This window comes from Protopterus annectens, chromosome 5.part0 (genome assembly GCF_019279795.1).
Source record: "Protopterus annectens isolate FY-2018-M chromosome 5.part0, PAN1.0, whole genome shotgun sequence".
NCBI lineage: Eukaryota > Metazoa > Chordata > Ceratodontiformes > Protopteridae > Protopterus > Protopterus annectens.
Window position 1 is genome coordinate 382,348,365 of NC_056735.1, and position 15,967 is coordinate 382,364,331.

The 15,967-nt window shown below is 39.7% G+C and overlaps 1 protein-coding gene across 1 annotated transcript in view; it reads left to right on the top strand.

Moving 5' to 3' along the window:
• The window catches only part of NME7 (NME/NM23 family member 7), a 1,612,386-nt gene that overhangs the window by 1,355,267 nt on the left and 241,152 nt on the right, over positions 1-15,967 (top strand). Inside the window, exon 10 of the mRNA XM_044071838.1 lies at positions 2,368-2,469. Coding sequence (XP_043927773.1) covers positions 2,368-2,469 — 102 coding nt within the window. The remainder of the gene's footprint in view (positions 1-2,367; positions 2,470-15,967) is intronic.

The following is a 15,967-nucleotide window of genomic DNA, read 5'->3' on the forward strand; positions in this document are numbered from 1 at the left end:
CAGAGCCATCCATGTCTCATGGTACTTCAGCCTTTGTAGCACCGACCCAGACTTCTGTTTCGGAGGCCGCCTCCTTGGTGCGGTGTGTGACCCCGGTTCGGAAGGAGTTTCTTTCATTTCTGGGCTCCCATCCCTCTACGGGAGAGGGGGGAGACCGGCCATCTGAATCATGGAGAAGGCCTTGTCCACTGGAGATGCACGGTCCTTGCCATCCCTGTTAGGACATCTGTCTACATACCCTCGACCTAAGCTACCATCCATCTCATCTCCAGGACAGAAGAAAGCATATAGGGTACAACAAAGATTAACTTTTTGGACCTTCTGTTGGAAATAGACAGCGAAACTGTGACTTGAGGTCCAGTATTTATAGAAAAGAGACATACTCAGACACACTTCTGCAATTTAGTAGTGGTCACCCAGCACATCAAAAAAGAAATGTGGTTAAGGGACCTGGTCAGAATATCAAGATGTATTAGTGATAATTTAGTATATGAACAAGAAGTTAATATTTTGATTGGGATGTTTAAAAATAGGGGGTACCCTATGCACTTTCTTAAGATCAGGAATGAGGTTAACAAAGGAAGGGCTTTAAAGTTTACTGCCATTTTAAAATCAACAGATACTGTTGCTAAGGGTAGGAATCAGAGGCCTCTTGGCAGTGATGTAATGGTTATGCACTACAACCAGGCAACACTTCAGTTAGTTACGAAACTTTATAGAATTTGGGAGGGTGTTTTTGATGCTGAACTTAAGTCAAAATTAGGCTCAAAGCCTAAGGTAGCTTATAGTAAAGGAAATAACATTAAGGAATTATTAGAAACTTAGGACAGGATATTTGCCAAAAACTACAGATCCCAGATGACTAAATGTGGATCTTGTAATTGGTGTACGTTTATCAATGATGGACACTATGTAGATATTGCTGGTTACCACAGGAGTTTACAATGTCCAGGTTGGTGTAATTGTAACACTGATATGGTGATTTATGTGGCAACATGCACAACCTGCCCAGGATTTTATGTGGGCAAAACCATGAGGAGGTTGAGAGACAGGATTGCTGAGCACATTAAGAACAGGAAGGCAACTAGTGGCCCTATATGTGCACAGCACTACCTGTATTAATTTTAAAAGGTTTATATTTTTTATAATAGACCATGTGTTTATTAATGTAAAGGGAGGTGATCCTAAGTTGGATGTTGAAATTAAGGAAACAAAGTGGCAGCTTAGACTGAATGCCAAAGTAGAACCGGGTATTAATGAGAACATTTCTGTTTCCTGTGTTTTAAAACAAAAGAGGAAAGAATGTTAAGTTCAGTTTTGTATGACATTAATTAATTAATTTATTAGTGATGACAGATGTATACAAAAATTAGGTGGAATGTTTTTTTACTGCCTTTTTGATTTAATACTAAAATTGGGTATATTGATTAATATTATAGGCTGTGAAAATTTGTAAATTTACCTAAAGGACATACACACACACACACACACATATATATATATATATATATATATATATATATATATATATATATGGTTTACTATCAAAAGGTCGATTGCCACTCCATCGAACGTCGGATGGTCGACATCGGAAGGTCGGATATATCGAATGTTGAAGTCGAAATATCAATCTAGGAACGGTATTACCATGGGTTGAGGTAGGGATACGTATTAGTCGTACCTACGAACTTCTCCCCTACCTCGACCCATGGTGAAACCCATTCCTAGATTGTTTTCGATAAAACGTTTCGGCCTTCCGGTGTCGACCATCCGACGTTCGATGGAGTGGCAATCGACCTTTTGATAGTAAACCATACATATATATATATATATATATATATATATATATATATATATATATATATTTTAACAACCAATGTTAACAGGGACTTTTTGTGATGCTGTGGAGGGTGGAGGGTGATGCTGTGGAGGGTTGGCTATGAATGAAAAGTTGTAATTTGTTATAGTACACAACTCTGATGATGCCTAAGGAAGGTGAAAGCGCTTAGTCATGCTCGTTTTGTTTTTATTTTATGTCTATTTGGATGTATTTTTAATAAACTGGGTCTGTTTCGCTCGAGTGTTTGTGGTTATTTTTGGAGAATTTTAGCAAGAATTAGAAGCCTACACCCACTTCTGGAGCAGATGTAAGCAGGCAAAGTGGTGTTATTTCTCTCATGCCCCCCACCAGCTCCAGCAGGTGCCCCAGCTGGTAATTAAATTTGAACCACCTGGGTCATAGTTTCAGCATTAACCCTCTGCAGCAGTGGCACTGGGTCTGTGTTGTTATTATTACAGGTAAATAACTTGACTAGTGATTGTAATATGTTGATAATTTGTGAGGAACTTCTTTAATTTCTTTTACAGAGTATGGTTGTAGAATTGTGCAGTGGTTCTTGTATAGCTCTTGAGATTCGTGGAACAGATGCTCCAAGAACATTCCGAGAATTCTGCGGACCTGCTGATCCTGTAAGTTGTCTGATGTAGCATTTGCTGTCTATAAACTCATCTTGTGTTCATGACATCCTTCTAACCTTTTTTTATTCTGATTTGTAGAGAGGAAAATTAATAACTAGGTTTAAGGTGTCAAGTATTTTTTTTTTGTTTATTTGATAATTGAGTAAGGTGTGCTGAACCAAGGACCCTTTTCCGTCATGACGCAATCACACAGGCAGTGCAATGATAGCAGTATGCTGCGATGCATTATTTGGATGAACTAAAGCAGATCGATTGCACTGAAAAAGAAGAAAGAAAGTTATAACAACAACATATAAAATTGCATATTTGTATACAAATATATATAATCCATAGTAGGTATATAAAAACACGCGCGTATTCGAATGCAACGTATCAGGTACATGGATGCATTAGGAATATAGTGGAAATATTAGATTACAGTTCCAATGTAGTGGAGCAGTTCATAGTTTTTAGAAAGCCACTTAACAGGCAGGATAGCCAAACATACTCCATTTTTTTATCTACTCTAAGCAGTGCATATTTATAAGCAAAATCCAAGGATCTTTTTCAGCCATGACTTGGGCATGAAGGCAGTACAGTGATAACTGCATGCAGTAATGAGCATGTATATTTATTAGGAATACAGTGGAAGCACTATTTGATTACATGTGATTCACTGTGTGGCATTTCAGTGTTGATAGCCACTTAACAGACAAGTTAAAACAAGCATTCTATACTATTTGTTTGACCTAAGTAATGCATATTTGCAAACCAATGTAAAGTTTTTGTGAAGCAGCTTGAGGTTGAACTTTTCATTTAATTATTTTTGTGACATATTTTAGTGGACTGATCCAACATGAAAACTTGTCAAGCATGAACTGTAGTAATTGCTAAAATTATAGACTATATGAAGTCAGATGCAACTATACCTACCAACAACAGTCATTAGTGCATTTGTCCCAAGATTGAGGCAGAGTAGTTAAACCATTTAGCAGTGTGCATATTAGAAAATACAAGAATGAGTGGGAATTAAGTTGTCAGAACAGTAATCTGATGGATGAAAAAGAGATGCCATTCCTACTACTATCCTTACTCTTTCTTTTTTCTTTTCTTATTCATCCCCTCGGTGACAGAATAAGTGGAAGATGACTCTTAGAACTGTCAAGTATACTTCCAAAGTAAAGGAGAGGATGTTTAATAATTCTTCTTCTGCTACTGCTCTTCATTCTTCTAGGGACAGGGATCCTGCTTCTCCAGTAGGATACACTGTCATCTAGAATTGACCCTTATTCAAAAGGTATGGTGGACAGGTCTTTTTATCCCTTGACCTTTCCTACTGAGAATTTTACCACATGATACAGCAGGTGGGTGACCCATCATAGCAGGAATCCAGGCCAGATTAAGAAGCATTACTATACATTTAGTTATTTGGACATGATCAGTATACACACAAATTACAAAAGATATGTTTTTACAGTGGTATGCGGCACATCAACAGTTATAGTGGAGAAAAGAAACAAAAAAATATTAATTTAAAAATAAAGGTGATTAATAGATTTGTGGTGTACAGATGAAATTTGGAACACAGGTAGAATACATACATAGTACAGCTGCAGTGGTACAGCGGCAGCATTGTTGCCTCACAGCAAGAGGTTCTCCTGTTCAATTCTCGGCTGGAGTGCCTTCTGTGTGGAGTCCGCATGTCCTCCCCGTGGTCGAGTGGCCTCCGAAAGACATGCGTGAATGGGCGTGCCTTCACTGAAGGTCGGGCATCGGGCTGGCAACTCGGTACCATAAAAAGCAACTGCCAATCATTAGCGGACCGGAATTCCACTGTGGCGACCCCTAACCGGGAAAAGCCGAAAAGACAAACAAAACTAAAGGTTCTTGGAGAATGCAGAGCTAACTCCATTGGCTGTTCCATTTGATGACACACCATGATATTATTGCTGCTTGATTCATTCCAGATACACTTCTATCAGTCTCAAGGAAGACAGACTGCACCTAATTTCCTCCAGGAGATTTGGAATATTTCTCCAAAGTCCCTCCTCCATGTACTTTAATTTCTACTTAGATTCGGTATCTACAGATTAAGCATGGACTATCCCTTCCATATAGATAAGGAATCAAGGGCTTTATGTAGTTAAGTGTTGATTTGTCTAAGCTCCCCTCCTCTTAAGGGCTCTAAACTATTTTGTTCATTTGATTAAATTTCAGGAATTGCTACTGAAAGAAACAGTTAAGAAACACAATTGATTTCTAGGATATTGCAGAAGCAGAATAATCGCTTTGTGCATCTCAAAAAGTACATCTTTATGTCCTTAAAGTGTCTTACAATTTTTCCAATGTGGTGAGTAGGTCAGCTGCAGAAGGTTTATGGGGTAATTTTCTTTCTTGACATAGACTACTTCTCCCAGAGATCTTAAAGCTATAGTTGTTAGTGTGCTGATAATAGGACCCCATTCTTTAGTGATACTGTCGGGGGAAATATTACTCACTTGCAGAAGAGAGGTTAAAGCTCTCAGCCCAATAGGAATTATAATAGGTTCTCCACACCAGCCTTTTTGTAGAAAATCCATATTAAACATAAAATTGAGAACAACAGCACCAATAATAAAAAATAAAAAAAAAAAAATTTCCTTTTGTGATGTCCGGCTATATCCACTGGACTGCCACCAATTAATGACGTCTCTTACTATCCTGGGTCAGTAACTAAGGAGCTTCAATCCTCACTACTAACTCCAGTATGAGACTGTCACGTAAACAGAAGCAATATTTCACAGTTTCCCCCTGAGAGCACAAAAAGAACATGCTCTATTTTTCTGGGACTGGACTTTATACCTCTGTCAACCCAAATGTATTTTTCTTATTAGATACGTCAGAGCAAAGTGTCCCAGTTTAAGACCTATGATGCACTTGCACTCAAAATCTCACACATTCAGACACTTCTGAGAAATCCTGACAAAAATTTCCCACTGTGTCTCTTTCCCAAAATAAATAAATACAGAAATGTTGCCACCAATCAGAGGGCCTTCATGCCCTTCAAAAGGGTGTCCAGTTATGAAAATTAGTTATCAAAATAAATGATAGTTATGACCAGAACAGCCATGCCTCAGGGTGACCTGGGGAGTATCAGACAGGTAAAAGCACTCTAATCTCTAAAGTAAAATACTGGTTGCTAGCCCCAATGTAAAATGATGAAAAACATTTGTTGTTGTCGTTGTTTGTCTTTCGGCTTTTCCCAGTAAGGGGTCGCCACAGCGGAACTCCGGTCCGCTAATGATTGGCAGTAGATTTTTACGAAATGCCGAGGTGCCAGCTTGATGCCCAACCTTCAACAAAGGTACGCCCATTTACGCATGCATGTCTTTCGAACGCTACCCAACCATGGGGAGGACATGGCAGACTCCACACAGAAGGCACTCCCAAGCCCAGCCGAGAATCGAACCGGAGAACCTCTTGCTGTGAGGTAACAACGCTACCGCCGTACCACCACGGCATAATGAAAAACATTTAATAATGAATAAAAATGAATATAAGATTGAAAATCGGTAACTCTCAATAAACATTAGAATTCAGTCACCAAAAATGTAAATCAACCTGCAGGATAGAAGTCCATTATTCAAGAAAAACTCTATCTTAATAACTAAATTTTCCTGATCTAACTAAAGAGTACTGTCCCTGATCTACTCTAAGATATAATAGTAAGGCCAAGGCAAGCTTACAGTTTTCTTGGTGTGTTCTCTTTTGTTTGGTTTTCACTGACCGCTCAGTACTTGATAAACTGCACAGCTGATCAGTCTCAATTGTCTAATTTCAAAATATAACAGTCAGCTGTAAAAAAAAAAAAAAAAATATTTTTCTGTCAATCAGCTGTTTAAATCATATCCTAGCAACAAGGAACATTCCAATGGCATCATTCACTACTCAGCTGATTCTTCACAATTTGTGCTTTAGAATGTCCCTCTCAAACATGGGCAGTTAGAAGTGTATCAAAGCAGTAAAAGATTATTTAAGCTTTCTGTTAAAACAGGGAAAGACTCAACAATTCTAAACTTATTTACATTTTCACAATTGGGCATGCTGGCATACAGTACAAGTTTAATATAAGAATATGTACAAATCTCCTGCCAGACATGCTAAACACATATGGCATTATTTTCAGTTTCTTCACATTTCTCCACCCCTCCCCCATGACTCAAGCACGGTATTCAAGTGACCCTTAAAAAAAACGATGCTTGAGAAAATCCTGGACAATCCATCCGCATTGGCATTATTAACCCTACTGCGATGTTGTATGGTCTTATCATATACTTGCAATCCTAGACTCCACCTCGTACCATCCTTCTTTGGCACTAGCACTACTGGGGAAGCCCAAGGACTGTTAGACACTTTTAGACTCTTGAATTGCCCCCAGTTCTTGCATTTCCCTTATTTCTTCTTTCAAAGTCTGCTTCACTCCCTCAGGTACTGTATAAGGAACCTGCTTAATAGGTTTTTGGAGTCCTGTGTCCACATGGTGCTGCACCAAGTCAGTACACCAAGGTTTTCCTGTGAACATATCCCCAAATTCCTGCAATACCGTTTTTATCTGCTGGACTTGATTAGGGGTTAACTACTATGATATGCCAATCTCTTCCACAGAGGTGTCAATCCTAGCCTTACCCAAAATATCGGTTACCATATCCCTTTCAGACTCTTCCTGCTATCCACTACAAATGTACAGTACTAGGGTCTCCCTGTCATGATGAGGTTTCATCATATTCACATGGTACATTTTGTGTCCTTGTCTCATATCCACGAAATTTACCATGTAGTTCACAACACTGATTTTCCTCATCACCTCAAAGGGTCAGCTGCTTATAACTCATGTCTAACAGGAATAGGTACCATCACCTTCTATCCCTCCGCATAGTCTCAAGCCTGAGCATTCCTGTCATACCACACCTTCTTTTGTTGTTGAGCCACTGCTAGGTTCTCTTGAGGTAAACCCATAAGCTCCTTAAGTCTTGTCCGAAAGTTGAGAACATAAGCCACCACAGACTCTCTGTGAAATTCACTCTTACCCTCCCACTTGTCTTGAATTAAATCTAAAGGACTTCTCACCCTATGCCCATTTAACAACTCAAAGGATGAAAAACCTGTAGATTCCTGCAGTACTTCTCTGTACTCAAATAACAGATTGGGCAAATACTTGTTCCACTCCCTTTTGAACTGGTCTGCAAATGCTGTAGCATAGTCTTCAATGTATAGTGTAACCTCTCCACAAGACCATAAGTCTGGCGATGGTAAGGGGTGGTCTTTAGTTGTTTCACCCCACAGCGCTTCCATAGACAAGTCAGCAGGTCTGCCATGAAATTGGCACCTCGGTCAGTCAGTATTTCCCGTGGAAAACCTACTCTGCTGAAGATTTCTATCAAAGCATTTGCCACCTTCTCTGCCTCAATAGATGACAGAGCCACCACCTCAGGATATCTGGTAGCATAGTCTACTACCACCAAGATGTTATTCGTTTCTGCAGAACTTGGAGTACTCGGGGGGGGGGGGTCCCACAATATCCAGGGCCACTCTCTGAAATGGCTCTTCGATAACAGACAAAGGCATTGATGGAGCCTTAGCCTTGTTCCCTACTTTACCAAGTTTTTGGCACTGTTCACAACTCCTGCAATATCCTACCACATCCCTCACAATCCCAGGCCAATAGAAATTTTGCATAATTCGTCTCTTAGTACGTCTTATGCCCATATGTCCTAAGAAAGGAATGTCATGGGCTATGGCTAAGAGTGGCAGATGGTAAGCTCTAGATACTACCAACTGCCTTAGCACTTCACCTTCTAGCTAACCTCCAGGAGTCCATTGTCTATACAATAAACCTTTGTTCCACTACACAGACTCCCCTCTTTCTTGAGTCTCGGGTGCCTCCTTAGCCATCTCCCTTAAACTTTGTAACATAGGATCCATAAGTTGAGCCTGTCTTAACTCTACCTTCATGATCTTCCCCAGCTCTCCTTCTGCAGGAAGCCTAGTCACTTCTGACAGCTGTGCCTTGCTGCCACTCTGGGTACCACCACTCACCTTCTTCCTCGCAGTCACAATGTCCAAGGGAACATCAGTACCTGTACCCACCAACAGCTGTAGCTCACATTCAGACTTATTGCTACCAGATAGCACCTTCTCTGAAACAGCTACCATGCCAGTCCCAGCTTCAGGTATGAGACATTTCCCCAGACGACTGGACCTACATGCCTTTCTCCAAGCCTGACTGCATGTCACTGCGTGTACACAGGGTACTGCATTATCAGAGTCATTCTGTATCAGGACATCTGCAGGAATAATCTTGAACACAACAACTTGCTTGCTTCCTCTTCCACCCTCCCAGTCAAGATGAACCCTAGCCAAATGTATTTGGAACGGGGTCCCTCCCAGTGCTCTGGCTGGAGTGAACTGCCTAAGCAAGTACTGCTGTTCTCTAACCACTGCAGTCCTCACAATGGTTTTATCAGAAGCTGTGTCCCTCTTGGCAGTTGCCTTTTTACCGTCTACTAAGATTGGATATAAATTTTGTTGATAATTTGGCACCCCTGTTGTTTCTAAACAACTTACTACTGCCAGTTTGTCATCACCACTTACTGGCTCTCACCTTTTGGTTCTCGCCTTGCCTCAATGGACATTTGACTGCTATCTGTCCCTGCTGGTTACACTTGAAACATCTAATCCCTAACCATGCACTTGGATTAGTAGTTTCCCTTGTTACAGGTGTACTCTGTTGGAGTGGTTTAGACTATCACCTGTGGGTTCCTTTATGTCCATGTACAGCATTGGGTATCCCTATGCTATCCTCTCCTATGAAGTGGTGCTTTGCTTGCCAAGTAGAGATCCCCTTTTCTCCCCAACTCCTCTGCAGAGTTGCACTCACTGTCTGCTAATCAGACTCACATGTCATCAGGCAAAGTATTGAGGGCTTGTTCCCTCACCAAAAGGTCTGCCATTCCCTCCAAAGTGGTGACCTGACACCCACTCACCCATCTGTGGAAGTAAGTACTTGAGTCAGCAATGTAGTCACATACACTTTCATCTATCTGGCATCTATGTTCACGAAACTTTCTCCTATAAGATTCAAGTGTAAGTTTAAAACAGTCAAGCAAGTATCATTTCACTTTTTCATAATTCAAACAATCTACATAATTTAACTTTGCTACAGCCAGAACAGCTTTACCATGGAGTAAGGGCGTCAGGAGCCAAACCCAGACCTCACGGTCAACATATTGTTATTCATACTGTCTACATACCCTCTCAAAAATCTGAATAAAACTAACAAAGTCATTCCCATCCCTGTACTGAGGAAAAGGTTTACTGACCTTTTCAGCTTCAGGGGTTCAGTTATTCCCTTCCCCATTACCTCCATGACCCTCTCGAAGGGTTTGAAGCTCCATTTCATGCCAGTGCTGCCTCCCATTGTCCTAGGCTTCTAAATGCCTCAATCTCTCTCCAGTCTCCAGTTCATATTGGCCCTGCTTCTCCTCAGCCTCTAGATTGCATTTGCTCTTTGCCATCCAGATGTTGGGCTTCCAGGCGCAGTCTCTCCCCATTCTCTAGTCATTTGGTCTCCAGGCACAGTCCCTCTAACTCTAGATGGATTCTCAGGTCCTCGGATGAAAATGTGGACTGTCCAATCTCGGCAGGTTGCACATCACCAACACCAAACTGGATAGCCTCCAACTGGCTGGTCTGAGATGTGGCTGCAACAAAGGCTAAAATCATTGCTTCCTTGGTCAGGTTGGCATGCACCAATCATCTGGCTTCACACTCCTTAGCCAATTGCATCTTTGTCAGCTTGCTAAAATCTGCTGCTGACATCCTTGCCTGCTATCTCTGACTAACTTAAAAATAAAGTAAAGAAAACTGTGGTGGGCTGAAATTCTGAATGTTTACCTTGCTGCTGTCAAGAGTGCACACCTTAATGACAACTACCCACAAGCTACTGGAATCCACTTAAAAATCCCACACCACTGACACCAACTAATGTGACATCTGGCTATATCCCACTGGACTGCCACCAAATAATGATGTCTCTTACTATCCTGGGGCAGTAACAAAGGAGCTTCAATCCTCACTACTGACTCCAATATGAGACTGTTACTTAAATAGAAGTAATATTTCACAATTTTCCCTTAAGAGCACAAAAAAAACATGCTGTATTTTTCTGGGGCTGGACTATATACCTCTGTGCATCCAAATGTGTTTTTCTTATTACACACTTTAGAGCAAAGTGTCCCAGTTTAAGACCTCTGATACACTCAAAATGTCACACATCCATTCACTTCTGAGAAAGCCTGACACAAATTCCCTGCTGTGTCTTTCCCAAAATAAATACAGAAACGCTTCCACCAATCAGACGGTCTTCATGCCTTTCAAAAGGGGTGTCCAGTTCTGAAAATTAATTATCAAAATAAATGATAGCTATGGCCAGAACAGCCAGGCCTCAGGGTGACCTGGGGTGTATCAAACAGGTCGAAGCACTCTCTAATCTCTAACTAAAACACTGGTTTCAAACCACAATGTAAAATAATGAAAAACATTTAATAATAAGTAAAAATGATTACAAGAGTGAAAATCACTAACTCTCAAACATTAGAATTCAGTCACCAGAAATGTAAATCAAACTGTAGGACAGAATCTATTTTTCAAGAAAAACTGTATCTTAATAACTAAACTTTCCTGATCTAACTAAAGAGTACTATCCCTAATCTACTCTAAAGTATAATAGCAAGGCCAAGGTAAGCTTACAGTTTTCTTGGTGGGTACTCTTTTTCTTAGGTGTTCACTGACTGCTCAGTATTTGACAAATTGCACAGCTTCTCAGGCTCGACATCTAATTTCAAAATAAAACAGCTGTAAAAAAAGATAATTTTTCTGTCAGTCAGCTGACTAGCAACAAGGAATATTCCAGTGATATCACTCACTGCTCAGCTGATTCTCCTCAGTGTATACTTTAGAATGGCCCTTTCAAACATGGGCAGTTAGAAGTGTATCAAAGCAGTGACAGATTCTTTAAGCATTCTGTTTAAACAGGGAAAGACTTAACATTTTTAACTTAATTTACATTTTCACAATCAGGCATGCTGGCATACAGTACAAGTTAATCTAAGAATATGCACAGATCTCCTGCCAGACATGTTAACACAGATGACAGTGTTTTCAGTTTCTTCATACCTTCTATGGCGGACATTCTTCCTTTTCTAAAAAGGTTTCTGAAGCAACTTCCATGGTGTTAGGATAGATGAACTGCACTCCTTTGTCATACTTTTACTCTTCCATTCTGCAGAACCAAGTCTCATTCTGCCTGGCTGCTTGTCAAAAAAAAAAAAAAAAACGCATAATGTATCACAACACACAGGTGAATGCTAGAATCTGTTATGTTCACACCTCAGATAGTCTTTAGGGGAAAAATACTAGTTTCATCCATTCCCTCCTCTTAGCAAAGAGCTCTGATAATGCTAGAAGATCATAGAGATGAAGCCTATCTGAATCAGTTTATTGTTCATCATTTACAGGAAACTTTGGATGTTCTTCATGTTTCACTGTTGCAGTCATCACATTTGAGTCATATGCTTGCAGTAGGCCTCAGTCGGCCTGATTAGCAAAGTCTTGGGTCCTGCATCGGTTGCTGTCTCATCTTCCATGATGTCAGGAGTATAAAGCATGCAGCCGACGCCATTTTATCAGTCTTTCTTGCCATGCGGTGCCCGAAGCAGAAGCAGTTCACAAGTGCCGGTCAGCCGACTCATGAAATTTTCATTTACGAGTTTCAGAACTGAAGTCTTCAACTAAAGCTATGTACGCTGTTGGGGAAACTTTTTTTCTTGCTCTAGACCGATGTCAGTAAAAGTCAATAATTGTATTTCTTGTGGAAGGCAAATACCTCACAAAGATTTTCATTCGTACTGTATTCCTTGCCTAGGCCCTGATCACAATGTACCTCGCTGTCGGTTTTGTGCCTTATTTAAGCAACGAGCTATTCATCGTCAGTATATTTACACTTCTAAATATTTTGGTACTCGGTTCAGTTATCCAGATATGTCTTCGATAAGCCATCCGACTACCGACATTCCAAAAAAACGCAAAGATAAAGACAGAGACAGGCCGCCTAGGTCCAAAGCTGCCAATGACGCTTCTCCTAAGCCAGTCGCCAGTTCACTGGTACTCAGTGAGGCACTTTTGCAGCCTCTGATACCTGCTACTTCAGATTCACAGGCCTCTACTGAGACCCAAGATGCTTCAACTGTGGAACCTGCGGATGTCTCTACCTTGGATGGGTCTGGAGCCACTGTGCAGGCACCGGCTTCTGAGGGCATATTCAGGCCTACTGACTTGCATATGAAACTGACGCCATCTTCTTCTTCAAGGCCTAAAACTCGAACTATGCCTAGAAAACTGATGCCCAGACCGCATGGGCAGGCCTCTATACCTAAAATAAAATGATAAGAATGGCTGAAGACCTTATTACTTTAATCAGGGGAAGCCAACCTTCCCCCTCTAAGAGACCTAGGACTGAATTTGCTTATGATACTTCTGACCAGGATTCTGAAATTTGTCTCCTCTGATGACCAGGATTTACCCTTATCTACCTATGAGGATTCGGATGCAGAGGACTCTGTTCCCCCCAGAGGATGTCTCTTTTGGTGAAACCCTGCATACTCTTAGGGAGCACTTTCGCTGGGAAAGCCAGGATTACTCTGATTCTAAAAAGAGGCTTAGGGATTTCTTACTCCTGCCTCAACACAGGCCTTTAGCTATCCCTCCTGTACTAGACATTGTTGATGATGCCTTTTCGGAATCTAGCTTGACCCCTGACTGTCTTCCTCTTGCTCCTGGAAAACCTGATAGATTTTACAGGGTTCCTGACTCTCACAAGTTCCTTTTTAAAAATCCTACTGCGGATCCTGAGACCATTTCACAGGACCCAAGGGCATTAAGGCTACTACTGCAAAAAATCCTACCCCCTCTGATAGAGACTCCAGGGCACTGGATAGATGGGGTAAGAAAGTATACACGTGTGTGACTCTGGCCATTAGGGCCTTAAACTGCCAGTTGCATATGTTAAAGTATCAGCAGCATATTATTGGATTCACAAAACAAACAACATACTGAAAGAACGAACACGGCAGCATAAATTGAATAAAAAGTTTTAATTCATAAACCACGGTAAGCACTTTCACATAAAAATGCTTCCTCAGACCTTCATAAATCATAAACCAAAAATTAACATATATATATATATATATATATATATATATATATATATATATATATATATATATATATACAATTAATGAATTAAAATGAACCAATAGCTATTCACAACTAATTAATTAACCAAATCAACTTAAAGGAAAACCACATAAAAACATACAATAAGAAATCTCTAAAAAACTCGTATGATTCATTCTAAGCATATTATACTAAAAGTATAAAAGAACATATTATACTAAAAATATTAAAATGTTTAATGACATATTTCATCTGAATAACCTCCGTTTCTTGAAAAGAGGTTTAATGGAAGCACGTTCATTAAGACCATGGCCTCTATCAGCTCTAAAAATTATCATCCAATTATTTTCCTTAAACTCAGTATGATTGTAAATTTTGCCCATGCGTATATTGGGCAAAACTAAATCTATAACTCTGAAGACAAAACGATGCAATTCCCCAAGTGCCATAATATGTTTGGAAAGGGCATTAGTAGTAATACCCTTCCTAATGCTATAGACATGCTCTCTAATCCTATCAGGAAGGCTACGATTAGTTTTGCCTACATAAAAAGACATACGGAATGTACACTGAGCAAGATAAACAACATTCATAGTCATACAATCAGTATTGACATTAAAAGAAAAACTCCTATGTAAATCAGGATGTTCAAAAACTGAAGAAGTATCAATGTAATCACAAAAATTACAATTACCACAAGGTAATGTAACACCATCCTGACCAAACTCACTGTCTCTTCCTAACTCTCTACTACCACAAAGAATCCGCTTCAAATTTTTCTTTTTCCTAAACACAAACTTGGGATTAGGACCAACAATATTCCCCAGATCGGAATCAGCATGTAGAATAGGCCAAAATTGTTTAAAAATATTACATAATGCATTTTGATCTCTAGTAAAAAAATAAAGCAATACGTACATGATCAGAGTACCTCTCAGCTGAAGATAAGGTTGAACTAGGCTCTGTAAACTGCGGTCCATAATATGGAGCTGCTATACCCTTTCTTAAGAAACTCAAGTCAGACCAACTATACAAAATCTCATCTTGTGTATACCCTCTAGATACAAGCCTCTGTTGTAACCTGTATATATGGAAAATCCTTCAGCAGTGGGGTTTAACCTTGATAGTCGAATCCCCTGTCCATGAACTAAGTTACGGAACACATAATTCGGATGCATACTGCACCTAGCCAACAAACTATTACGTGAACAATTCTTACGATAAACACCAGTATTTATCAGAGAGCATGGTAATTTTTCTACAAACAATTCTAAAAATTCAATCTTTCTTTTGAGGAAACCAATGTAAATTTAAGGCAATCAGACAAGCCATTAATCTGCACATGGAAGGCTTCTAAATAAGCCATACTGCCGTTCCATAAAAGGAAAACGTCATCTACAAAACGACGATAAAAAATGACATTGTTACAAAATAATTCCAGTTTAAACAGCACATCTATCTCCCAATGTGCTAGAAACATATTGGCGTAGCTATGGGCACACGAGGTGCCCATAGCTACGCCATGTTTCTGAATAAAAAATTCATCCTGGAAGACAAAAACATTGTTCTCCAAAATGATTTCCAAAAGAAAACAAATAAGCTCAATCTTAGCCGAATAATAATCACTATTTGACCTGAAATATTCATGTATATAACAAAGTCCTAGCTCATTGGGAATCATTGTAAACAAGGATTGAATATCCATTGTTACAAAAATCAAATCTTCTAACCTCCCAGTAGTCTGAATACATTCATATAAATCTATGAGGAATTGTTTGGATCCTTGCAGCACTGTCTTATTCAAAGCTATCACAGGTCATAAATGCTTCTCAATAAAAATAGATAATGGTTCCGTTATCCAACCACCCCCCAAAACAATGGGTCACATAGGGGGGGTTAGTTAGATGTTTATGAATTTTGGGAAGTCCTTGGATCAAAGGTATCAAAGGATCAGAAACAGTAAAAAATTTAAATGTTTCATCTGAAACCAAGCCAATATCAAACATTTCTCGTATCGAGCGTTTAATACTGGTAATAATACCTAGAACGTCTAAAACTCCTATTCTTTGATAAAAGCCAGTATCATCCAACATCTCTTTCATACTTTTAAGATAATAAACATTATCCATAATGACAACTGTACCACCCTTATCAGCTGGTCGAATACGAATATCATAATTGTTTTTAAGCAACATCAAAGCTTGTCTCTCACGAATCGTAAGATTAAATTTCTTACCAG